This window comes from Equus caballus, chromosome 21 (assembly GCF_041296265.1).
Source record: "Equus caballus isolate H_3958 breed thoroughbred chromosome 21, TB-T2T, whole genome shotgun sequence".
NCBI lineage: Eukaryota > Metazoa > Chordata > Mammalia > Perissodactyla > Equidae > Equus > Equus caballus.
In genome coordinates, this window is record NC_091704.1 from 18,093,885 (window position 1) to 18,120,766 (window position 26,882).

The 26,882-nt window shown below is 53.9% G+C and overlaps 1 protein-coding gene across 4 annotated transcripts in view; it reads left to right on the forward strand.

Annotated features, from left to right (window-relative positions):
* SLC25A42 (solute carrier family 25 member 42) overlaps positions 1–26,882 on the forward strand; it is a 36,512-nt gene that overhangs the window by 4,702 nt on the left and 4,928 nt on the right. For 3 of the 4 annotated variants that reach the window (XM_014734788.3, XM_023625533.2, XM_014734789.3), the window contains exons 2-6: positions 19,472–19,584; positions 23,047–23,152; positions 25,407–25,432; positions 26,002–26,168; positions 26,546–26,662. In XM_014734788.3, coding sequence (XP_014590274.2) covers positions 19,504–19,584; positions 23,047–23,152; positions 25,407–25,432; positions 26,002–26,168; positions 26,546–26,662 — 497 coding nt within the window. In that variant the 5' untranslated portion in view covers positions 19,472–19,503. The remainder of the gene's footprint in view (positions 1–19,471; positions 19,585–23,046; positions 23,153–25,406; positions 25,433–26,001; positions 26,169–26,545; positions 26,663–26,882) is intronic. The other variant, XM_023625532.2, reaches the window with a different exon arrangement.

Below are 26,882 nucleotides of genomic sequence, written 5' to 3' on the forward strand. Positions count from 1 at the left end.
CTACCTCTGCTGTTTTAGGCAAGACAAGGCCAGCAGGGTTGGAGCACATTACCCAACCCCTCTGGATAGCCTGTGTACGCGGGCCCTGTGTGCTCCCACTCTCCTGGAAGATAGAGGCATCTGCTCAGAGCTGGCAAGGACCCGGACAAGTGGTTGTGTACGTCTAAGTTTTGCTCTTTGCCACCCCTTGGCTCGTGCTTACCAGGCTAGAGCTTGGTGCTAGATCATCCTAGTTTTACAGAAGAGTGACCAACACTCAAGGGGCCTTTGCCCAAAGACACACAGAAAAAGATCTGGGGGAGCCCGGATGGACCTATGTCAGCCTGAATCCAGACACCTGTCCTCCTCCAAATAAGTCACCAAGAGTGCCATGCTTTCAGCCGCCATTAGCCATAGACATCTGTAAGCCATTCCAGAACGCAGCCTCCAGCATCACCCCAGGAGTGGAACACACTTGAAGCCTTATGATACAATCATTCTGCAGTCTGTAAATATCTGTGTGCTGGTGCAGAGGAGACAGAAACACTGGGGCTCAGAAGGGTGGGGGACATAGACGTGGATCAGACATCACCAAGTGATTAGGGCACTGTAATTGATCAGTCCTGAGCGCAGACTGGGGCTGCTAATTCAGGGGGCCAAGAAAGCTCCTGGAAATCTGAAAGCCAGCAAGGAGCTCGATTGCAAAGCAATTGTGAGCAGAGGGAATGAGTAAACCTGGACATTGTGGGATCCAAGAGAAGGCTGAGGGCTGGGGAGCAGGAGAGGAGCCTGAGGGGATCGAGGGACCTGGTAATAGTGCTAGTGCAAGACGCAGGAGAAGCTGGCAGAGGAGAGGACTCATGTCAGGGCCTCTGTGGGCAGGGCATGGTCAGTAGACCCAAGCTCAGAACCCCTGACCACCTGTGTCTTCCCTGCTGTGAGATGAGGACCAGGCCAGGAGACCTGCCTCATGAGTGGTTATGAGCTTCCATGATGAAATGTGCCAGCACAGAGCTCCTGACAGATGTTAGAGCCATTGCTCCATCTCCACGCCCTATGCCTTTGCCATGGGATGAGTCAAAAAAGTGAATATGTACGTTTCAATTAAGTATGATTACAGCCACGCTGACCCAAGACCTAACCAGTTTGCAGTGTTGGTCAGCACAGCTCATCTCGCCCTCATCCTGTCTGAAGGGCAGGTTCCCAGGCCTCACTCTGCAGCAGCTCTGACTTAATAAGTCTGGGGAGGAGTCAGGAGTCCTGCACTAGTGTCCCCGGAGATTCTGGGACAGGTGCTCCTGGATACACTTGGTGGAGGGCTCAGAGCTGGAGGAATATGAGGACCCTGTCCCTCCCCTGCTGTGGTGTTCCTGCCGCCTCGAGAGGGGAGGGGACTAGGTGGGTCGCCTGGCTTCCAGCACAGTGGGGAGACGGACCTATTGCTGGTCAGGCCTCCTTAGTCTTAGCCAGTGGCTCGCCTAGCGTGGGGCTGGTAAGGGATGTGTAAGAGCCAGATCTTGAAGTCCAGGAAGGTGTAGGGCTGTGAGCAGCACCTTTTGCCTGGAGCACCTTGGTCAGAACCAGATGACAGTCAGCCCTGAATGTGAGAGTTGGAGATTGCACTGCCAGTGGTGGCATGGCAGAGTGCTTCGTGGGGAGTAGGCACTTCCTAAATGACCATCATTTGTGGGCAGTGAGGTGCTGCCATCCAAGTTTTGTCCAATACTTTGGGGAGATGAACCTGGAGGAGGAGGCGTGGGGGGCTGGATGCCAGGGACCGATGCTCAGCCCTTTTGGAGGCCCCACTGTCGGGGGCTGTGGGCCGAATGGTGAGATCTGGGAAGTGAGGACGCCTGCTCAGTAGGGCCAGGTGGTGGTAGATGGGCTCCATCCCAGCCCCATGTGATGCCTTATTAGGGAGAATGATACTTAGCAACACCTCTGACCCACCTGAGCTGCGCCAGCCTGGGAAGATAGTGACAGATTAGGAAACTGAGGCCTAGGGAGGTTTAGTGACGTGTCCAAGGTCACATGCTGGACCCTGTCTTCCCACAATGCCAGCATGGCATGGCAGGGAGCCTGTACATGCTCCAGCTTGGAGAATGAGGCAGACAGTGATTGAAGAGGTGTGTTCCTGCTGCCATGTGAAGGATGCCTGAAGGGCAAGAAGACGGATGGCAAAGGCACCTGTCTGCAGTTATATGCCTCTACTGCCTTGCTAGGCACAGACACTGAGCGTGACCCAGGCCCTTGCCTTCCAGGGACCCCCAGCCTAGCGGAGGAGGGAATGGAAAGCGGTCCCTCCCTGCGTGGCAGAGAACCACACATCTTAGCTCGGGGCAGAGCAGCTAACTTTGGGAGGTGAGGCTGGGACGATTAGGATGAGCTTTGAAGGATTCAGAGGAGTTTGCCAGGCATGGGGGAAGTGCAGCCAAAGCACAACTTAGCGCATCCAGGGAATTAGTTCACTCATCCTGCAAATAACTGAGTAGGTGCGAGCGCCATGTCGGGCTCCATTTGGCAAGAACACAAGGCTTTTGGGGTGAGGATGTTACACAGTACACCCTCTTAGCAGAGAAGCGTGAGAACCGTTGAGTGCCTCCGTTTGTTTCAGGTCACTCCAAGGGCACTCGATGGCAGTTGTTGGCAGCACTGTCTGCAAGAACCAAGGTCAGTGATTGACCATAGGATGTTCCGGATCTTTCAGGATGTGGATGCCTGCATGTCTGACCCATAGAGACTGCAGCACGGGGTTACAGTGACCCGAGTTTGTCTGAAAGGCATACACAGAAGCGAATGCAGCGGGGAGAAAGGTGCAGCAGCCGGTCGGGCCGGGGTTAACAGGGAACAGCCGTTATGTAAGACGCTTCAGCTCTCTTAGGCAGAAGTTGATGCCCGGTAACCAGAAAGGAAAACAGCCTTTATCAACAGGCAGATAGGATGTTAATTGGCTTCCGTTTACCGAGAGATTATGGGAACTGTGCCATGGCTGCTTGTAAACTCCATCGAGCGAGAAACTGCCCCTGTTTGTGCAAATATTTCCCACATCCCCCAGGTGGAGCACCCAGCTCTCTGGTGCCCCTGCCACACACTGGCGTGAATCGTGGCCCCAGCCAGGGAGCTTCCGAGCGAGTCCGGCATGCCTGTGTGTGTGTGTGCATCCGTGTGTGTATTAGAACAGCCGCGCACCTGGCGTGGCTGCAGCATTAGGCTCAGAGACTGGGCTACTGAAGATCCTGTGGCTCCTGGGTCAGATTTCCCAGACAGTGCTGTTCAGTAAGTTATATTGCCGAATTGCCCCCACTCCTGCTTCACTTCGTTTTCGGTTTGATGAGTGGAAGGATTGCCTGAACAGAAATAGTGTGTGAAGAGGTGAACGTTTGTTATTTGGGGCTGGCCTGTGAATGCCGCCTTCCATGGCATACAGGGGTGGCCCCTCCACACCTGCCCCCAGGTTCTCACCCCACCTCCGGGGAACATGCTGGTGCCTGAATCCAGTTCATGGGTACTTGTTAAAGGTACCTCAAGAGAGTGCTGAGGCTGGGCCCACTGGAGCCGCAGGACATTGTCCGTGGTTGGAAATACAGCACAGGGCTGGAGGAGCATCAGGGAAACACTGGGTGTCCCTGGGCTCTCGTCAGGGCTCTGGGCAGTGCAAGGGACAGAAACCCATCCCAAACTGGCTGAACTGACAAGGGGGCTTGGTGGGCTTCTGGCAACTTCCAGATTCTTCCAGCACCGTTGGGCCCTGAGACACCCTGAGTCTGCAGACATCCGCCTCCCCGTCCTGGCCTTGGCTCTCCCTGGAGAGAGAAAGAGCACTTCTCTGGCCCAGTGGCTCCCTCAAAAATTTCACTCTTTGGGTCTGGCTCCCCAAACCCAGGAATGTGAGCTGTCATTACTTGACCAGGGTCACCTAGGTCATTGTGGAGTCAAGGGGAGGGTCAGCCCCCCTTCTCCAAGGTGACAGAGGGCAGAGTGGGTGGCTGACGAGGGTGCTGTCTCCAGAAGGGGGCCAGATATCCACTGCATGTGGTACCCTCCTTCCAGGAGCTTACCCGTCTCCTCTGGACTCGTAATCATGGGCAGGTCATCAGCAGGTGATCTCCAGAGGTGAGGAGGAGGACACGGATAGCAAGCAGTGCAGGCCTCCCCCGGGGCTGTCAGAGTCCCCTGGGAGTTAGGGACACAGTGCTCGGACTCAAGGCCAGTGGCTGGGAGGGGGTGGGCAGGTTTGTTTTTGTTTTTGTTTTACTATTAAAAAAAATTTTTTTTGAGGAAGATTAGCCCTGAGCCAACTACTGCCAATCCTCCTCTTTTTGCTGAGGAAGACTGGCCCTGAGCTAACATCCATGCCCGTCTTCCTCTACTTGATACGTGGGATGCCTACCACAGCATGGCTTTTTGCCAAGCGGTGCCATGTCCGCACCCTGGATCCGAACCGGCGAACCCTGGGCTGCCGAGAAGCGGAACGTGCAAACTTAACTGCTGTGCCACCGGGCCGGCCCCTAAAAATGTTTTATTTTGGTGTCACATACAGTAAACTGAATTACTCCTAACTGTACAGCTCAAGGAATTTTTACACGTGTGTTCACGCCTGAAACTTGATCAAGATACAGAGCATTTCAGGCTCCCCACTGGTTCCTCTACACCCGCTTCCCGCCATACTCTCTAAAGTAACTCCATTCTGACCTTTACCACTGCTAATGCATTTTATCTGTGCTGGAATTATTTTTTAATTGTGATAAAATATAAACAACATAAAATGTACTGTCTTAAGCTTAGCGTACAGTTCAGGGGCATTAAGTACCCCCACATTGTTGGGCAGCCGTCACCACCATCCATCTTCAGAACTCTTCATCTTCCCAAACTGAAGCTCTGTCCCCATCAAACATTAACTCCCCAGCCCCTGGCACCCTCATTCTACTTTCTGTCTCTGTGAATTTGACTCTTGTAGGGACCTCAGTCCTTTTGTGACTGGCTTATTTCATTTAGCATGATGTTCTTAAGGTTCAACCATGTGTCAGAATTTGCTTCCTCTTTAAAGCTGAATAACATTCCACTGTGTGGACGGACCACACTGTTACTGTGCCTGGATTTTACTTAGACAGAATCGTTCAGTGCAGTCTTCTGTGTCGCCATCTCTCTCTCCACTGTTCTGTGAGATGCAGCCCTGTCATTGCACATGGCAGCACCTTGTCCTTCTGTGTTGTCGTGTAGTCCTCATTGTAGACACAACACACTGAGGGGTTGTGTCCACAAGGGTGCTTGTCATCGCCATGAGATATGGCATCCTGCCAGGCAGGTGTTCAGAGCTCCAAGTGACATCACCAACCCCAAGGAGAGGCCCGGCGGGAGGAGTGTGGGGAGGCTTCTGGCTGGGACAGGCAGAAGCCAAGGTGCAGAGGTGGCAGAAGCAGCAGGGGTGCAGGGTGGGGTGCTCTGTGCCTCCCTGCCAGCCCAGGGACACCCAGCCTCTCTTTGTTTCCCTGGTTGACCTGAGCTTGCTCCAGCCCAGGGAGGGGGTCCTCCTCCTTGCTGCTCTGCTGCGTGGGCTGCTCCTCCCCACTACCTCCCACCCTGTACACTCCTCGGGAAGCCTCCCTGGATCCCAGGACAAACCCCCACCCCACCCTGCCCCATGTCTCTCCTCCCACACAGCTCCACTCACCATCATCCATATGTGGGTCGTCTGCCCACACCCCCTACCTACTCAGTGGTGCTGCCGCCTCCTCAGAGTGTGTACACAGCAGGTACACAGTTCATCTGACTCAAAATAACCCAGTAGGGAGGGTAGGGTCCATGAGAAAAGGGAGACCCGAGGCGTTACCAGGTTCTTCCCACCCCACGATCCTGCTAGAGCAGAGGACGGCCTCCCAGGGCAGGTGGGTAGCCGGGGGAGGTTTTTTGTGCAAAATGCACATTTTTACCATTTTCCCCCTTTTTGAAGTGTACAATTCAGTGGCATTTAGTGCGATGACAATGTTGTGCAACCACCACTTCAAAAGGAACATTTCCATCACCTCAAAAGGAAACCCCACCCCCATTAACAGTCACTCGCCATTCCCTCCTCCCCCCACCTCTGGCAACCTGCTTTTTGTCTCTCTAGATTCACTTGTTTTGGATGTTTCATATAAATGGGATCACGTGGTATATGGTGTTTTGAGACCAGCTTCTTTTACTGAGTGTATTTTTGAGGTTCATCCACATCGTAACGTGTGTCAGAGCTTCAGTCCTTATTATGGCTGAGTAGTATTCCAGGGTGTGGATGGACTACATTTTGTGTGTCCATCATCTGTTGATGGACATTTGGGTTGTTTCCACCTCTTGGCCATTGTGAACAGTGCTGCTGCGCACAGGCATGTACAAGGATTTGCTTGAATGCTTGTCTTCAGTTCTTCTGGTGTGTGCCTAGGAGCAGAATTGCTGGGTCACATGGCAACTCCACGCTCAGCTAGTTGAGGAGCCCCCAGACTGATTTCCACAGTAGCTGCCCTGCCTCACATTCCTGGTGGGTGAGGACTCCTGGTTCTCCGGGCAAGTTTAGGCAGACTGTGGGAGGATGGGGTCAGACGTGGTCCTGTGCTCGGGCTCACTCACTCCAGGTGGAAGCCTCCAGCCCAGCTCACAGGCCTGAAAGCCTAGGTCCCCTGGAGCTGGGGACCTGCCCAAGGGTGCGCACCTGGTGAAGGGCAAAGCCGGCCATAAACCTGTGACTCTGCCTTCCCGATTACGCAAGGAGATACTTCCTTGACAGGAGACTATGCGGAGGGCAGGGTGTGGCTCTTCACTAAGGGACCTGTAAGGAGCCACACCTGGCTGCAGGTGATGAAGCAGAGCACAGGGCAAGTGGGTGAGAGGAAGCACAGCCTGGACAGGCTCTCCCCTGGGTGGTTTCCAGTGCCAGTCAGCTGGATCTGTTTTTAATTAAACTTGGGAGTGTTGTATGTTTTGCCCTCAGATCCTCCCTGGTGGTGTAATGGAACCACCAGGTGGGACCAGAAATCCTGACAACCTCTTCTCATTTGGGAAACTTGGGGTGGCGGGTGGGCAAAGACCACCCATCCCTGTGGATGAGAATGCTGCCGAGGGTGGGGGGAGGGGCCCTCGGATGGGGGCCACCCACCCTGCTGGCCTCTTCCCTGCACATTGGCCCATCCCAGAAGAGGGCCCCACCACCCCCAGGTCTCAGGCAGAACTTGGGTGGGCTCCTGAGTCCCCTTCTGCTTCCCTCCATCAGACCCCATCCTGTCACCTGAGGGACCCCTGCCCCCCTCAACCCGTCTCTCTCACTGGCTGGCTGGTTCCTGCCCTGAGGCCTTTGCAGTTCCTGTCTCACTGCCTGGAATGCAGCACCTGCCAAAGCTCCTGCCTGCTCCCTGTTATTCTGGCCTCAGCTCTGATGTGGCCCCTCGGGGAGGCCGGCCTGACTACCCAGTCTTGAGTCTGGGCCCCCATCATGCACCTATCTCTCTGTTGGCTTCCTTCATAGCATGTGTCACTCCATGAATTGTCTTGCTCGCTGCGGGAGGGCGGGCACCTTACCTGTGCACGCATGAGCCTCTGGGCGCCTACCACCGTGTGAATGACCACACTCCCCAGGGGCAGTGGTTGGACTGTGGGCAGCCCTGGCATTCTCAGTCTCAGGTTGTCCTGGAATAGGCCTCCCTGTGACTCACCTGAGCTGTCCCACTGGGCCACTGCCTCAGCGAGCTGCCCTTCCCTGTGTCAGTTTCCTGTGGCCACTGTAACAAACTGCCATACCTGTGGAGGACGAAAGCCACGCTTTCTGTTCTGGAGGTCAGAAGTCTAAAATGGGACTGCAGGGCTGCGTTCCTCCTGGAGACCCTACAACAGGGTCCATGTCCTTGCCTTTTCCACTTTCTGCAGGCCACCTGCATGCTTCAGCCTGTGGCCCCTTCCTCCACCTCCAAAGCCAGCATTGCAGCATCCTCAAATCTCTGAAATTGGCCTCCACTGTCGCATCTCCTTCTCTGACCCTCCTGCCTTCCTCTTTTAAGGACTTTGTGATGACTTTGGGGTGATCCAGGACAGTTTCCCCTTCTCAAGACCCTTAACTTGATCACATCTGAAAAGTCCCTTTGGCCATGTAAGGTAACATGTTCACAGGTACCGGGGCTTAGGATAGTCATCTTTGAGGGTCATTACTTAGCCCACCACAGCCCTTTAAATATTGGACCAGGGTGGTCCTCACATCTACCCTTTCCAGGACTATCACTCCAAGTGTCAGGATGATAGGATTCCAGGACCTTTGGCTCCCACTCATGGGATCCCAACTTGGTATTGACCTTGCCCAGCAACACCATTCCTTCTGTCTGGGCTCCTCCTACTGGGAGCGACAGGGTGAATTCCCCAGTACCCACTGCACAGGTACGGGCAGCCCTGAGGATCCTGCAGAGAGCTATCACACAAGCCAGGGCAGCACAATGAGCCTGGGGTGGAGGGAAGATGTGGGAGCAGCAAGGACCAGGCTGTGGAGCTGTGGGTGCTTGGCCTCAGACAGGAGCACACGCCGCTTCCCCCGCCGCCCCACCGTGCCCCTGTGCACAACCGCACAGCCCCCTGTATCTCCACAGTCGCTTTCAGGCCCACATGCGCATGTTGATATCTGTCCCTTGCTGCCAGGATCTTTTGGACGACCGCTTCATCGTCCTCAGGTCTCCGTCTCTCCTCCCTCCCCAAACCTGCCTCTCCACCTCAGTGAGTGGAAAATGGCTCGCAGCCCGTGGCCAGCACTGGAAGATCAGAACAGTAAATAACAGAGCATCTGATTTAACCCAGAGGGTAAAGTGGACATCCACGAGACCAGACTGATCCAAATAAGTGACTGAATAAGTAAATAAATGGGGGAGAAGAGACCGTGGTTCCTGTGGAAGAATTCCAAGTCCTGTATGTCGATTCTCCCCCTCCAGAGGTGGAGCTTAACCCACCCCCGAGGGTAGGCTGATACCAAAGAAGAGTCTGGAAAGGGGAAAAGGTCACTTGATGGAGACACCTGGCAGACCCCACCTTAAGCAAGAGGCCTGGGTTCATCTCACCTGGATTAAGTCTGTGCACTCAGGTGTAATGTGACTGGGAGGGCTCCTCACCTCTGTGGTCCCTCTGAGACCTCACAACCCCTGGCTAGTGGTGAGAAAATACTTCGGACGGGGCCAGCCTGGTGGCATAGTGGTTAAGTTTGCCTGCTCCGCTTCGGCAGCCTGGGGTTTGCGGGTTCGGATCCCAGGCACAGACCTACACGCTGCTCATCAAGCCACTCTGTGCTGGCGTCCCACATCTGTAGTGGAGGAGGATTGGCACAGATGTTAGCTCAGGGCCATCTTCCTCACCAGAAAAAAAAAGGAAAATACATCAGACAAACCCAGATTAGGGGGCGTAGGGGTGGCATCCTGCAGGACTGAGAAGACCTCGGGCTCATAGATGAGATTCTGGGACAGAAAAGGGAGATTTGGGCAATAACTGGTGAAACCAAATAAAGCCTGGACTTCTGTTGATGGTCATGTTGGAAAAGGAGTAATAACAGTCTTGCCGACCAGGTCAGCCTAGGCTCCCTTTGCCTTGATGCCACAGGCCAAGCTCCCATTACATGGTCGTCCTTCTTGGAACTGCAGCCATGACATTTGGGGGTCTCAAGAGGCCCCTGCTGCTTATTTATCTTATCAGTACCTCCACGTGTCACTGCCCACTGTTCCTAATCCACCTGCCCTGCCAGGAGCCCTCCACCTGAAGCCCCACAGCCAGAAGGGGTGTGGCCGGGGCTCTTCCAGCACACTCCCATCAGCCTTTCAGATGCGGTGTCTGCCCAGCCCGTCTGTGTGTCATCGTTTCTCCTCGCACGTGGCATGTGGTCTCCCATGTGCCTCGTTACCTTAGGTTGGGTTCAGGATATTCGATTTTTAAAATCATGCAAGGCCCAGTGTATCATCTCCCAGACATGATTTACACTGGCTTCTTCCAGGCTTGCGGGAGCCAGCAGGCCAGGGCCACCTTCTTCCAGCTGCAAGACTGGAACGTGTCAGGCCCCCAGACACTGGGCCATGGTCCCTCAGAGGCTTCCATCTACCAAGTAGCCATTTGGTGTCAGCCAACAACAGGGATGAGTTACCCAGGATCCCACCTAGGTGGTGTACTCTGACTTGCAAACCTGCCAGTGCTCAGCGGGCCCCTTGACTGCCTCTTCCAGGCTTCTGTTCCAGAATGGAGCCTCAGGCATTGGGATCGGCCAATGGGGCTCCCAGCCCACTCGGATCTCAGCCTGGCAGTCCATACTGTCACCTTTGTCCTGCAATGCTTCGGTGGACAGGTTGTTTGTGTTCTGTGTGGCTTTGCAAGTTGCGTTCAGGGGATATCCGAGTGCAGCCAGACCCTCCCCCTGCCTTCCCGGCACTGTTGTTCCTCAGGTTAAGCAAAGTCTTGATTAAGAGGCTCATGGTTCTCTAGGAGAATTGTTCAGGTTGAGATGGTGTTGAGGCTGGCCATGGGGCTGGGGCTCCATGGAGGAGGACGTGGCCTTTGCTTTGGAGTCCTGCTCCGGGGCCCAGATTCCCTCTGTCCTTGGTCTGGCCAAGCTTCTCCGTGTCTCCTCGGTAAAATGGGGAGATAAACCAGCGGCTATGACACTGCCATTTGGTGATTAATGATGATGTTTATCACCCTCGGGCGAGGACTCACACTGCCTCAGCTTCCCCATCTGTAAAATATCACTGATGCTCTGGTTAAGGCTGGCCAGTGAGAGAGCACAGGGCAGAGGGAGGTAATAAACAATAGGTGGTGTTGTGCCATTGTGTTGAGTGTCTGTCTTCACCCATTCTCACCCACATGTGCAGTGAGAGACAGGCCCCAGCTGGAGACCCCACAGCTGCTGACCCCCAACACCCAGCTCTGAGGAGCAGCCAGGGTCAGAGTGTGCCTGCCAAGAAGAGCACTGGTCCCCCCACAAACCGGGCAGCACAAATCCCTGAGATGGGGCGTTCACGGCTGCCAGCACCCTTCCCCAGCTTGTGACCATGACCCCTGGCTCTGAAACACTGACTGGACAGGGACAAGCCAGGTCACCGGCAAGCCCCTTGATGGCAACAGACATCTGAAATATGTTTCTCTGAAACTTTTGGCACATCCCAGAAGCTCCTGGATTTCTCAAGGCATTTTTGTTTGTTTGTTTGTTTGTTTTTCAGCTTTTTATTTTGAAATAATTTTAGACTTATAGCGAAGTGACAAAAATAACTGAGAGTTCCTGTGTACCCCTCACCCAGCTGCCCCCAGTGTTAGCATCTTGCATCACCACATGGTGACCAGAACCAGAGGTTCTCAATTTGCATTGAGGCAACACTGGGAACTCATCTCCAGACCGAAGTCAGATTCCCCCGTTTTTGCCCTCATGCCCTTTTTCTGGTCCAGGCTCCCTCGCTGCATTTAGTCCTCACGTCTCCAAGGTCTCCTCTGAACTGTGATGGATCCTTAGTCTTTCCTCATCGTCCACGACCCCCACATGGTTGCTGAAAACTGCTCAGTGGTTTGTAGCAGGTCCCTCAGTGTGCTTTGCCCAAAGTTCCCTTGTGATTAGATTGGGGTTGTGCATCTTGGGCAGGAATCCCACAGAAGTGATGTTGTGTGTTTCCTGGTGTATCAGGTTGGGGGTACGAGCCATCACTGGTGCTGACCTTGATCACTTGGGTCAAGGTGAGGTCTGCCAGGTTTCTCTGCCCAGAGAAATTATTAAGTGTTTTGTGGGGAGATGCTCAGAGACCACTGGATACCCTGTTTCTTGTCATGTTTTCACTCCTTCATCTTAGCGTCCATCCACCTGTGGTTCTTGATGGCAGCAGTGGATTCTGGCATTTGCCTAACGATGACTTTGTGTCCATCATTTCTTGTACGTTTATTGGTTGAAATTCTACCATAAGAGAGAGCTGCCTCTTCTACCCATTCCTTCAGTTACCTGTGGAAATAGAGGAAGACCCCCCAAATGAGAACAATAGAGCCTGCTTATTCAGAGTGTGCTAGAGCAAGCGGGCAGTTGCCATCACTGCGTTTGGCAGAGAATCAAAGGCAGGCAGGGGAGAGGAGAAGTGAAGGCGCAGGTGTGCCCACCAGAGGCTGTTGGCATGTGGAAGCTGGGGCAGCTGACGAGAAGCAGGTGTCCTGTGTCGCTGGTCAGGAGGGCATATTTGGCTTTCTCTCGGTCCTAAGTTGGAAGCAGGAGCCGAAATTAGGGAGGCTGCAGTCACTGACCAAGTCCTAGCTGTTTGGGGTTGATTGCCTCAGGGGTTGTGGCTTGCCTCCCTGGCTGGTGGCTGCACAGGTGGTGGGTCAGAGTTCCAGCGTCGTGTATGGTTTGGCCACTGTCTCAGTGTATATTCTCTCTCTCTTACCTGAAGAGTTTTTGGTTTTTTTGTTTGTTTTGCATTTTTTATTGATATAATTGACATATAGCATTATATTAATTTCAGGTGTACAACATAATAATTCAGTATTTGTGTGTATTGCAAAATGGTCGCCAAATAAGTCTAGTTAAGGTCTATCATCATACACAGTTACAAATTGTTCTTTTCTTGTGCTGATGGTATTTTGAAGGAACAATCCCAGACCCCCCAGCCCCTCACAGCAATCCTGTCCCCACCATCGTTCCGCGTAGGCACCTGTTCTCTCTTCACCACCTGAGACCATGCAGGTGGCTCACTTCAGAGGTGGCTCAGCTTCCACTCTGAATTGAGGAATGTGCATTTGAATTTTAAAACAGATTCTCCTCTGGAGAGAGAGCCACAGGGCAGTGTGCTCAGTAGAGTGGCTGCCAGGGCATCGTCCACGTAAATATTGACAGACATAACGTGTAGGCAGAAAGCCACCACTGGTCATGGGATGTTCACCAGCTACAGAAGGAAGCCAGAGCACTGAGAGCGAGTGCAGGTCTCCCTAGGGAGAAGAGGCGTCTAGAGTGCTGGACCGAGAGTTGGGCTCCCCAGCTGAACACAGAGACCCTTGGAGAGCCAGTGTCGCCCGCACGCAGAGTGTGGATGTGTGTCTTTGGGTCCATGAGATCCTGGTGGTCATGCAGAAGACACAGTCTCGGGAGGTCAGAGATTCCAACAAAGGAGCCAAGACTGAGGCATGGCAGCAGGATGTCCATATCGCTGGGGACCCTGGGGGGGATGCTGAGGGTCAGAGCTCTGAGCTCTCCCCCATCTTTTTCCAGAGATTGTCTCTTTTTCACTTGAGATATAATTGACATATAACGTTAATTTCAGGTGTACAACATAATGATTTAATGTTTGTATATATCAGAAAGTGATCATCACAATAAGTCTAGTTAACACCTATCACCACACACAGATATTTCTCATGGGGAGAACTTTTAAGATCTACTCTCTTAGTTGGGGCCAGCCCTGTGGCCGAGTGGTTAAGTTCACGCGCTCCGCTTTGGCAGCCCAGGGTTTTCGCTGGTTCAGATCCTGGGCATGTACATGGCACTGCGCATCAGGCCACGCTGAGGTGGCGTCCCACATGCCACAACTAGAAGGACCCACAACTAAAAAATATATAACTATGTACTGGGGGGTTTGGGGGAGAAAAAGGAAAAAATAAAATCTTAAAAAAATAAGAAGAAGAAGATATACTCTCTTAGCAACTTTCAAATATGCAATACAGTCTTATTAAGTATAGTCATCATGCTGTACATTGCATGCCCAAGACTTATTTATTTTATAACTGGAAGTTTGTACCTTTTGACCCATTTCACCCACCCCCACCTTCCACCTCTGGCAAACACCCATCTGTTCTCTGTATTTATGAGTTCACTTTCTTGGTTTTATTTTTTTTAGATTCCACATATAAGTAAGATCACATGGCATTTGTCTTTCTCTGACTTATTTCACTTAGCATAGTGCCCTCTAGGTCCATCCATGTTGTCACAAATGTCAAGATTTCATCTGTTTTATGGCTGACTAGTATTCCATTGTATTTATTACCACATCTTCTTTATCCATTCATCCATTGACAGGCACTTAGGTTGTTTCCATGTCTTCCTATTGTGAATAATACTGCGGTGAACATAGAGGTGTGTATATATTTTTTCAAGTTAGTATTTTCATTTCCTTCAGATAAATACCCAGAAGTGGGATAGCTGGGTCATATGGTAGTTCTATTCTTAATTTCTTGAGGAAACTTCATACTGTTTTCCATAGTGGCTGCCCCAATTTACATTCCCACCAACAGTGCACAAGGGTTCCCTTTTCTCCGCATCCTCACTGACGCTTGCTGTTTCTCATCTTTTTGATAATAGCCATTCTGACAGATGTGAGGTGGCATCTCCTTGTGAATTTTTTTTAAACATTGGCACCTGCACTAACATCTGTTGCCAATCTTCTTTTTTTCTTCTTCTTCTTCTCCCCAAAGCTCCCTGGTACATAGTTGTGTATTCTAGTTGTAAGTGCCTCTGGTTGTGCTATGTGGGATGCCACCTCAGCATGGCCTGATGAGCGGTGCCATGTCCGCACCCAGGATCCGAACCAGCAAAACTGGGCTGCCAAAGCAGAAGGCACAAACTTAACCACTTGGCCACAGGGCCAGCCCCGTCTTGTGATTTTGATTTGCATTTCCCTGATGATTAGTGATACTGAGCATCTTTTCATGTGCCTATTGGCCATCTGTATGTCTTCTTTGGAAAAATATCTATTCAGATTCTCTGCCCATTTTTTAATCAGATTCTTTGTTTTATTTGATATTGAGTTGTATGAGTCAAAGATTGTTTTTTTAGGAGCAAACATTTACAACTGGCCTAATCTAATGTTCCATCCTCCCAATACTATTTTATATAAGTACATCTTTGACCTTGTGAGTGTCTTACATTTTGAGAAGTCCAAGTGTGGGTTTGGAGCAAAACCAAAAGTATTTGTTCCCTGCCAAATGATGCCTATGAAGTACTGTCTTGGTTTCGCATCTTCCTGGAAGTCCTGGCCAGGTGTGCAATTGCTTATTAAGGAGCAAAAGTGTCACCCTGAGCAAGTGGCACCCTGATCTCACCCTCGTCCCCAGGGCCAGGCTGTGACTTCGTTTCTCCTCTTCGCATACCTGAGCCTCAGAGAACACAGGGCACTTCTGACCCCAGAGAGCAATCCTTTTGCTGTGATGAGGGACCCAGGGTGACTCCTGGGACCGGTTCCTCTGAGATCCTGGGGACCTCCTCCCCCCGTTCTGCTGGCTGCACCCCCGGTTCTAGGATTCACTTCACCCTTCGGTTTTCTTTCTTTCTTTTTTTTAAAGATTTTATTTTTCCTTTTTCTCTCCAAAGCCCCCCAGTACATAGTTGCATATTTTTAGTTGTGGGTCCATCTAGTTGTGGCATGTGGGATGCAGCCTCAGCATGGCCTGGATGAGCAGTGCCATGTCCGCGCCCAGGATCCAAACCCATGAAACCCTCGGCTGCCCACGCAGAGGGTGTGAACTTAACCACTCCACAGGGCCGGTCCCACGGTTTTCTAACTTAATTCATCTAAAGGATATTTTGTGTTACTGCCTCAAAAGGAAATTTGTATTTAACTCTGAGGTTAGAGCTTCAAATGCAGGCATATGTGTTTGTGTGTATACCCATATATTCATATGTAATATAAAATATCCAAGACATGAAGATATAGAAGGATATGAAGAGCTCCTCTCAAACCACAGCCTGGGACACAGTGTTCCTTCGGCCTGCTGATTGAGACCCAGATTCATGCAATCAGTTTAGGTGGTTATGATCAGCTTTACTGAAATCGAACTGGGGCGGGGGTGGGGTGGGGAAGAAGGCAGAGCACATTGCGGCTAAAAGGGCTATCAGCTACTTGCTGAAATTTTTGTTCTAGTTAGGACATTCAGGCATGAGTGTGTGTGAGTGTAAGTGAACCTGTGATGCAAAATGTGTTTCCTAATGTAGGTTATAATCTAGAAGATTTCTTAAATAACTGGTCAGCTAATAAATATATGAAAATTGTTTTAACAAGAAAGAAACTTGGTATTACTAGCAACAGTGGAAGAAACAAGGTACAAAAGAAACAAAAGAATGTTATGAAACCCTCTTGGTCCAGAGGTGCAGAGCCCGGGCCTGTGCCCTGGAGAGAGGGAGAGAGCCCGTGCTGCAGGCCGGGACCAAAGGAAGCCAGAACCTCCTGCAGACCCGGGGCAGGCGGCTCTGGCACGGTGGAGGGCATGCACCAGTTGAGGCCATCCTGCCACATTCCAGGCCTCATCCTTGTCCACATGGGCTGTCAGTCACTATCAGTCACTGACAGATGAGGAGCTCCAGACTCTGAGAGGTGAAATGATGCCCAAGGAGCCCTTGTTCTTGGTCCCGACCTAGGGGGCTGGGTACAGAGAAGTCCTGGCCAGGGTGTCCCCACATTGGTGGCACAAGGGGGCCTGGTGCCCGTTCTGAGCTTGGACACTGTGCAGGGCAGTGGGAGGCCCCATTCAGTGAGGTGGGACCTCCCTGGGGTGGGGGTGCATGAATCCAGAATCATGTGGCAGTTGCAGGGGTTGGGGGCCAGCAGGGAGTATAGATGGGATCCCTGAGTTCAGTGGGAGGGGTCTGACCAGGGAAGGGCACTCCGGGGGTAGGGGGAGCAGGGTGTGTCCTGTCCTCTCTCTGTTATCAGTGGATAGGTAAGTGCGGGGAGGAGAAGTGCCGACTGCAGGGGAGTCTATACTTCACAAGTCAGGCCCCACCTGCCCTCGGCCCCTCACTTGTCCGCGAGTCCCCATTACTGTGGACAGCACACAGTAAAACACCTGGTCTGCTTCTGCTCTTTAGCTCCAGACAGCATCCCACACAGGTCCAGGTCAGTTCGCCCATTAGTAATGGGCTGGGAGGCATTCTCACATGAGGGCTTAGGTCACCTCTCCCCTCTTCTCACCCACCTACAGCTCCCCACCAGACCTTCAGACCTTCACTGCGACCAGCAGTGGGCAGTGGCCTTACTGGCCCACAAGTCTGTGCTCACGTGTTGGGGGCACAGCACACATTCCTAGGCGTTTGCCAATTCACCCACAAAGAGGTGCCACCCTCGGCCTCCCCTCATCTCATCACGCAGTTGGGTTACTGCCCCCATCCAGACAAACAGCCCCTCACCAGAGGGGAAAACCACCTTTCTCCAATTTGAGCGCAGTCAGCACCTGTCATATTTTTAAGTTATTTGTTTCCTTCTCCACGAGCTGGTTGTTTCTTTGCCTTTTTTTGTCTTGGGTTTTTTGTTTGTTTGTTTGTTTACCAATTTGAAAGAGCAAAGAGCTCTTTATTTCTTAGAGAAATCAGCCTTTGGCCCAAGGGACAAAATCTTGAGGACCGCCCCCCCCCCCATTCCCCCAGGACAGGAATCTCCTCCTCCCACCCTGCAGGCCTGGGAGCTGCCAGGAGGCGGCTCTGCTGGAGCAGTGCACAGGCCCAAGGCCCGCTCTGCTGGGTGCTGGGAACTTGGCGGCCCCCGGTTTACCCCTGCAAAGGGCCCTGTCTTAGTTTCCTGGGGCTGCTGTAACAAATCACCGCAAACTTGGGGGCTTAAGACAATAGGGGATGTGCCGGGGGTGGGAGTGATAGAGCCTCAGTGAATCCCACTGACCTGTACCCCCAGCAACGGGCTTGAAAAGATTGCTAGGGCCTCGTGTCTCTTTGTGAGCAGTTTTAGATTTACAGAAAAATTGCGAAGGTGATAGAGATTCCCCCATGCCCCACACACCCAGTTTCCCCTCTCAATGACATCTTATGTTAGCGTGTACATTTGTCACAACTAATGAGCAAATTCTAGTATATTTTTATTAACTAAAGTCTCGACCTTATTTGGCTCTCCTCAGTTTCCCCCAGTGTCCTTTTTCTGTCCCAGGATCCCACATGACATTTGTCATCACATTAGCCTCCTCTGGGCTGAGACAGTTTCTCGGACTTTCTTGTTTCTGATGACCTTGACAGTTTTGAGGAGGACTGGGCGGGTATGTTGTAGGATGCCCCCAGTTGGGGTCGGTCTGGTGTTTTTCTCGTGGTTAGACTGGGGGACGGGTTTGGGGAGGAGGAGCACAGAGGTGAAGTGCCCCTCTCATCATACCGTGTCCAGGGCACATGCCATCAACACAGCATCACTGTGATGTGACCTTGATCACCTGGCTGAGGTGGCATCTGTCAGGTGTCTCCACTGTAATGTGACTCTTGTGCTCCCTTCCATGCTGTACCCTTTGGAAGGAAGTCACTAGGTACAGCGCACAGCTAAGGGGTCAGGGGTCACGCGCCCCTCCTCAAGGGTGGAGCATCTGCACAAGTCATCTGGAATTCCTCTGCGTGGGAAATGTGTCCCTTCATTTACATCAGTATGGACTTGTGGCTATTTTACACTTTGGAGTTTTTATAATCCAACACTGCTTTATTGATTTTGTTGCTCAATCTGTTCCAGCTTTGGCTACGTTGATTCTGCTCCCTTGTCCCCCTGTCACACCCCCATTGGTTTTGGTTACTCCCTGGCACTTCAGGGTGCTCCAGGCTCATCCTCTATTCCTGCTCCATCTTGGAAGCTGCTGTTTCTCCCAGAGCCAGGGCCTGTTTTAGGTGGGAAAACAGTCAGTGGCAGAGGGCAAGTGGAGCAGAATCACACTTGCGCATTCTAGGACATTCCGCATAGGCATTGATACGGGGTGCCTGGGAGGACCTGCAGGTCCTGAGGGGCTTCCACGGCCCGCTCAGGGTGCATCTGCATCATCTGCATCATTTTACAGTCAAGTGTATTGATTTATTGGATCATTTAAAGCATAGGAACCCAGACTTCAAAGGACACTGGTGCATGGAGGCATCTCGGTGACACCTGTCCTTCGTCCTTTTTTCCTTCTGGTCCCCTCACTGTGGTTTGCTGAGCTCTGCGTGCACTTCCACCGGGAGGATAAATGTAGGTTTCCAGAGAGGAATCCTCAAGTATTAGAGCCCTTTACTGTAAATTTGGCCACAAAAAGCAGGCAGCCACGTGGTAGGAAAAAGATTAATTTTCTAAAAGTATTTCTGTGGACGGAAACTCAGGTCCAAGCTGACATAAGCCAAATGGGCCTTTGACTCCAGGCAGGCAGGGCCCTCCGGCCTCCATGCCCCCCCACAGCCCACCCCACAGCCCACCACATCCGTACCTCCTGCTGTGACTTCACTGGGGTGGTTTAACCTCTCTGAGCCCATCTACCTGTTTGCTGCTAGGTTTAAAAAAACAGACAACTCAGAGACCTGTTTATGACGATCAAATAAAAGAGCCGATGAGAAAGGCCTTTGTAAATGATTAAGTGATCAGCACTGAGGACTGCCGCATCTGGATGCCAGTGTGGGCGTCCTTCCCCTGCAGGGGGACAGAGGCCAGGTTAAGAAAAGCACTCTTGCACAGGCAGTTCTGGCTTCAGGTGACGAGGATGAGTCCCGGGCCCGAGGCGGGTGAGGGAGGCCCCCTTCTCACCTGGTCTCCCCACACCCCCTCTCACTCCCCAGGACCCAGTCTCGCCATCCTGAGCAGGCCTGGAATGGGTAATGGTGTGAAAGAAGGTGCGGTGCGTTTGCGTGAGGATGCCGAGGCTGTCCTGTCCTCACCCGTCTCTTCAAAGGCAAGTACCTGGCCTCCTGGATGGGCGTTATCACAGGGTCCCTCTTCAGTGCTCCTGCACCTCGTTACAAATCGCTTCCCCCACACTGAGGTTGGAGCTGCATCAGTGCGCCATGTGGCAGGGGGTGGGGGGAGGTGGGACACAGGCCGGCCACCTCCTTTTCCATTTAGAGCCCCATTTGTGATGTGGATCCAGCTGGCCCAACCACTTGCCAAGAAGCCAGAACCTCGCCCAAATTTGGAATGTCAAAAAGTGTCCTTGAGCCCCTTTTCTCACTCAGATTTGCAAACACAAAAGAATTAGCCAAAGGCGGGGCCCGCCGTGGGGGAGGGCGCTCTGAAGTCCATCTCTGATTCCACCCTTCAATTGAATGTACATTCCCTTTTAAAGAAATCAGATCAGCCCTGTCCTTGTTCACTGTAGAAGCAGATAGAAGTTCACCGGGCTGAACCTGGAACGCAGACTGACCCAGCCCCACGCAGAAACCTATCCCCGCTCCAGCGCCGCGGGCACGTCTCAAAGTCCACGGGGTCAAAGGCTGAAGCGTCATCTTCAGTCCTCCCAACCTTTCCCCGAATTCCAGGGGAAGTGTCAGGTGCCCTGCAAAGTGCCAGCTGGGTGAGAGGACTGGTTCGCTGGGCCAGCAGGTGGGGCCACTGTCACCACGTGGGGGGGGCGGGGTGCGGGGCTGCCAAACCCCAGATCAGGCACGGCCAGCCCTCACAGTCTAGTGAGCTTCCCGGCAGAGCATGAGGGAGACGCATCCTCCCTCCGCTGGCTGGCTGGCTGGATCCTGCCAAGTGGACACGCGCAGCACAAGGCCCCGGTGCCCGTGTGCACAGGAACAGACAGCGCGGGTTTTCCTCTCTCCTGGCTGGCACAACCACATCAGCTTTGGTCTGCTCGGCAAGCCTAATGTGCAGCGCTCACTCTGTAAAGTCCCGTTTCTTTGGTTGAGAAGCCAAGCATCTTCTTGTGGTGTTCACAGCCAGTGTGGATCCTGTCTGTGACTTGCCCACTTTCTCTCTCCTGGGCTGTCTCGTCATCCTTCATTTGCAGGCTCTCTCTATATAGTGGGTATGGAGACTCTGACCATTCGGTGATGCCTGTGCCCAGCTCTTTATGAACACACCAGCCGTGGTCACTTAAGAGTCACTGGAAGCATCAGCCCAAGGCAGCAGCCTCCACTGAGCACGGCAAGTGGGCTCACAGCATGTCCCCGGAGTACGACCTCGCAAGTTAGGGGTTAAGGGCATATGTGTCCCGATGTGCCTTGTGATTTAAGAACCGCAGACTGCATAGGAAGTAACCTGGGGAAGGAGATGGAAGGGACACGTCAGCTCCACCTCTAGTGCCCACAGGGCCCAGGGAGGGCCCGTGCTTGGGGTGTTGCCTCTGCTCACAGTGGCCCACGAGGGCAGCGGTCACTGCATTGATTCACAAAGAGGAAATGGAGGCAGGGGGCCCGTCGGGCCTTGGAGTGGTACCAGGAACACGACTGAGCATTTGAGCATCTGACATCCATACCCCTCAAAGCCAACAAGACCAGATGTCCAGAGCCTTGCTGTGTGACCTGGAAAAGGCAGCCGTCCCCAAAGCTGGGCCTCTGGGAAGCAAGAGGATGGAAGCCTGTGCTGAAGCTCAGGCTCAGAAACTTGGAGGGGAACACTACCATGGAATCTGTTCTTTGCGGGGGGAGTGGGCTGGGCTGGTTGGAGGGGGCATGGGGGCATTAGGGAAAGGCCAGAGCCCTACAGGGGCAGGGCCAGGTGGCGGGGCAAACAGCCCCTGGGAGTATCTGAGACTCTCGGGAGAGCATCTGGGAGCTGGACCCAGACCAGAGAGGCCATGTGGTCACTGTGGTCGGTCGGGCAGAACCCACACTCAGGCAAGGTATGTGGACAGACTTGGATGGAGCCCAGCTCTTCACCCCTGAGCCACCCACTGAGCTGAACGTGCTCCGGGGAGACCTGCCAATGCCCACTCAGACTCAGGCTGCCACTTGTACCCCCTAAAGGCTCCCACAGCCCTTCTTGATCCCAGCCTCTGCCTGTCCATCCTGGGTTTCTGCAGGAGTCACCTCTTCTGGTTACAGTTAAAATGGCCTGTCCCCCTTCCATGCTTTTCCATGTCTCTTTGGGCAAAGACCAGCCTCCTTGTGGGGCCCCCAGGTTGTGTCCAGCCCCCACCCACCTTTCATCTCTTCTCCCTTCCCTGTCCCCCTCCCTTTCCCTGGGTCAGCCACCCTGCCCTCCTTGTGGTCCCCCAGGGCCACCTGCTCCTTTTCACTGAGGCCTCTGAGTATTCTGTTCTGCCCCCCTCTAATACTGTCACACATACGCCAGTTACTTACACCTCAGCCCCTCACCCCCTATCCTGTCTCCAGAATCCTGAGCCCCCCTCCTCACATCCCCTCCTGGGTTGGTGACTGTGCATATTTGTCTGAAGATTTAATTCACGTCTGGCTCTCCCTGTGGACTGGCAGCCCCATGGGGGTGGTGGGAGCTCATACATACCCCTACCCCATGCTGTGTGTCCCCAGGCCCCTCAGGGTGCCTGGTCCACATCAGACTTCACAGATTTCTGGGATTATTGAATGACCCGCCCCTCGCCTTCCTTACTCATTTCGGAGCCAGGAAAGATGGATGTGCTTCCACTCTAGAACATTCCAGAGTGCTCCCCACAGTTGCTCACTGAGAGTTCTGTAGCCAAGCCCGCTGGGGTAATGGACACTCTAACTTGATGAGCAGGTGGCTTCCTTAAGGCTCAGATGGACCTGCGAGGGAAGGAGGGCTGTGCAAGTGGGAGATCAGGGAGCCTGGAGAAGATGTGAGAAAGCACTGGCCCCACGCCCAAGGATGGTGGAGGGAGCACTCAGTGTGGGTCAGCGCCATCACCATCAGTAATCCTCGCCTTGGCTGGATGAAGAGCCACAGATGCTGGCCTCTGAAGTCCTGACAGAAAATTGTGGAAAGAGGATGCATTGCCACAGAGTCCATGTGCTTTCCTGACCCCCCTGCCTGGTCCCCAGACCACCAGGGCCCTCCTGACTGCTCTGAAATGCTGCAGCGCAGGAGTGTGGCTCACATGGGTGGTGGGCGGAACCAAAGTTTTCGCCTTGGATGGGTCAGGTGACTCTTCTGTTTGGGGTCAGTCCTATTATGGGACCGAGAACTTGGAACCTCCTGGGATGGCCGAGATAGCACGTCACCTCTCATGTTGCCCGGGCCGTCTTCACTGTGTCCTTTGAAGGCTCTGCAGCCGCTGGACTCAGCACAGCTTGCCTCGTGCCCCATGGCACCAGGGCCCAGCAGGGCCACACTGCTCTGGCCACTGTGCACCTCAAGGCCCTGGACCAGGGGTGGGGGGAAGGCAGTCCTCCTGGGTACTGGGCACCGTCCCCAGTAGAGCAGGCCCCTCTCCTCCCTCTCTGACCCCACGCGTTTGGGTGTTTTCTTGCAGAGCGATCACAGGCAAGTTCTCAGCTCCCTCCTGTCCGGGGCCCTGGCTGGTGCTCTCGCCAAAACGGCAGTAGCTCCCCTAGACCGAACCAAAATCATCTTCCAAGGTAAACGTGGTCTGTCCGTCTGTTCCGTGCAGTAGAGATGCTGCCAGGCAGTCACCGTCCTCCTCCACAGCCCCCCCAAACTGCACTGCAAATTGGCTTTAAAAATGCCTCTTTAAAACCCACTTAGAAACTCTGTTAGTGTCCAGGGGCTGCCATCGCAAAGCACCCCCAATCAGGCAGCACAGAACAGGAATTTATGGTCTCACGTTCCGGAGGCCAGAGGCTGAAATCAAGGGGTCACCCAGGTTAATTCCTTCTGGGGGCTCAGGGGAGGACACTACCTCGCCTCTTCCAGCTTCTAGGGGCCCCAGGCATCCTTGGCTTGTGGCTGCATCACCCCATCTCTGCCTTGCCCTCTGTGTCTGTGTCCTCTCCTTTTCTTATAAGGACACCTGTCATTGGATTTAGGACCCACCCCACTCCAGTATGACCTCATCTTAATTTAATTACATCTGCAAAGACCCTGTTTCCAAATAAGGTCACAGTCACGGGTACCAGGGTGAGGACATGGACAAATCTTTTTGGGGGACACAGTTCAAGAAGCCATCTCCCTCCCTCCTCAGGGTTAAGCAGGCAGAGGATCCCCTGAAGATGAGGCCTTTGCATCTGGCAGACGGTGACTGCCTCTGTGGCACCAGGCAGGAGGACGGTCACAGCCCAGGACCCCTGCCTTTAGCTGTTTGGGAGGAGAGGACTGCAGACTCGAGCTGGGTCCTCCCCACTTCCTCCAGCGGCTCCCCTAGCCTCTCTGTGCCTCAGTTTCCTCATCCATAGGACAGGACATGAATATCACCCTCCTCCCTGAGGAGTGAGCTGAGGTGAGAGAGGGCAGGCTGCGGCTGAGCAGGCATCTCCCTGTGCCTCCCGGAGCAGATGCCCAGGGTGGCGCCCTGCAGGGAGCTGGGTTAACTCTGGAGGCTGTAGGTGTGCACACATGTTCACACACAGTGCAAGGACGTCCGGGAACACAGCAGATGCACAGGAGTGAGGAGGGGAGGCTGCAAGACTGCCACCCCTCGTGGCCTATATTTCTAGGTCCTTGTGGCCACTATGGCAGAGCACACCATGGAGCAAGGGAGCCAGCCAGGCTGCCACAGAGGGTGGGAGAGGTGGGTTAAGGGCGCCAGTACCAGGCCTGTTACCAAACCAGGTTCGTTTTTGCCTGCTGCCCAGAAAGCCAAACACTGAGACAACAAGATCACAGCAGAGAGAGGGTTTACTCACAAGGCAGCCACGTGAGGAAGGGAGAGCATGAGCCTCAAATTCGCTTCCCCGAAAATAGGGACTCAGGGATATTTATGGGATGGGGGGCAAGGTGGTCTGAAATGTGGAGAGAGGTGATTGGAGGTGAGGAGAGGTGAGGGAATTGATGACCTGCGCAAGTGTAGTCAGACTCCACGCCTCTTCACAGGACGTGTGCTCACAAAATGGCGGCATTAGCATGATCTGAGGGGGGAGTCTTTAGCCTCTTGATGTCAAAATGTCACTTATCGGACGTCTCCATGGGCCCGGTTGATGAGTTGGTGGTCTCAACCAGCTTGGAGTGGACAAGGGGTTCTAATTTCTGAAAAACAGCTCGCACACCCCTTACCATGGTGACCCAGGCTCCAGGGGATGTTACCTGTAGGAACCTAGTGGGAGTCAGATAGCATATTGCCTAAGCGCACTTATCAGTGGGTGGGTAAACAGCTAAAAGTCATAACCAGTAATTGCAAAAAGGAAAAAAAAGTTTAGTTCCTAGCTACTTATCAATCGCTAACTCTGCCGGTTTCAGGCCTCCCAGAAGAGAGGGCAGACCCCAGACCTGGAATGCCCCCTGGGCCTTGTCCTGAGGGAACCAGAGCCCCTTGGCTGATCCCCACATGGCTGGCGGCTGGCACACCTTCCCCAAAGGGTTTGGTTAGACTGGAGTCCAGCCAGCGTAGGGCTGCTGAGTGTCGACCCTCCAGAGGCACCTCTTCCCACAGGCCCCTGCTGAAGACTCTTACTGTCTCCGGAGGTCAGATGGCAGCTCAGCTCCCCTTCCTGGAGACAAGCTGGTGTGCAGAGAGGCCCTGGGTGTGGTATGGTGTGGTGTGGAGGGGTGACGTTGCTGAGGTTGCCCCTAACTGGGCCGTTGAGAGGGGTGGTTCTCCAGGGCTGCTCTCATTCCGCAAGGCACGCTCAGACCGGACCCCTGTGGTGGAGGTCAGGCAGACTGGGGGTGCTGTCCTTTACAGCTAACAATCTTTGTTGTGTTTTTGTTTTTTTCCAGTGTCTTCAAAAAGATTTTCTGCCAAGGTGAGCCAGTAGGTTACCGTCTGCCCTGCTGGGCTGGCAGGAGGCGGTGGAGGAGGGGTGGGGGTGGGGAGACGCTTTTTCCCATTGGTTCCCAACCCCCAGGCCAGTTCCCAGGCTGCTGCGCTGCCAGGCCCCACACCCTGCGCTCTACCTGGCCTCAGCCCACCCTGGGAATTGATGGGACCCCCTGTACCCATGGGGCAGGGACTCGATGTTCTAAATCCACGTTTTCATATTGGATATATTTTTAAACACAGAGCAGGCCGTTACCTTCTTGATAAAGGAAAAGATAGAGTATTTTTAAAAGCTAGACTGCCAGACATCAACAGAACTCCCTCTGAGCGCGTTCTGGGCCTGGTTTCCCCCAGCTCACTGTGCAGTTCCCAGCGTCGGGGGACTGAGAGGGGTTCCCAGTGCGGGGCCCAGGGAATGGGGGAGGGTAAGGCGCAGTTGGATCGACTGGGTCGCCCCCAGGCGCGGGGCTGGACAAAATAAAGCAGGTGTTCACCAGCAGCGGGACCGAGGCTGGCGGTGGGCGGTGACCTTGCGCCTCCCCCACCCTCCCCCAGGAGGCCTTCCGACTCCTCTACTTCACCTACCTCAACGAGGGCTTCCTGAGCCTGTGGCGCGGGAACTCGGCCACCATGGTGCGCGTGGTGCCCTACGCCGCCATCCAGTTCAGCGCGCACGAGGAGTACAAGCGGGTCCTGGGTCGCTACTACGGCTTCCGCGGAGAGTGAGGCCCCACCCCCGGCCCCGCCCCACTCCCCCCTACTGGAGTGAGGCCCCGCCCCCTCCTCCTCCCCCCAACCCTCTTCACTCCCTCACGTCACCCTGTTCTCCGTTCAATACAAGCACACCGCGTCAGACACTGAGTCCCAGGAGGGCCCGTGATCCCGACTGTGCCCCAGAGCCGTAGGGACGGTCCATGTCATTCAGTCATTCATACAAGCAGAGGAAAGAGAAGGCAGCCATAGGCATCCCAGAATGACCTCTACCCATCACCCCCTCAGCTCAGCTGCCAGCAAGCTAGCCGTGGCAGTCCTGCATCCCCCGCCCCTTTCCGGCTGACACCTGTGGGTCTGGGGGTCTCACCTTCTCCCCGCCTTTCAGAGCTCTGCCCCCTTGGCCCCGCCTCCTCGCAGGCGCTCTGGCTGGAACGACGGCTGCTTCCCTGACCTACCCCCTGGACCTGGTCAGAGCGCGGATGGCGGTGACCCCAAAGGAAATGTGAGTCCTAACGCGGTGATGCTTCTGGCAGCAGTAGAGGCTGTGTCTCGTGGGGCTCCTAGGTCGGATGCCTCTACTGGGCCCCTGAGGTTTGAGTCTGGGCCTCTGCATCCAGCGGAGAAGAAGCTGGAGGCTCAGTGCTCTTCGGCGTGGAGCCCGGCTGGCACAACAGGCCAGGCCAGGCGTGTGGTGTGGCTGTCCCGCGAAGGCACTACGGTGG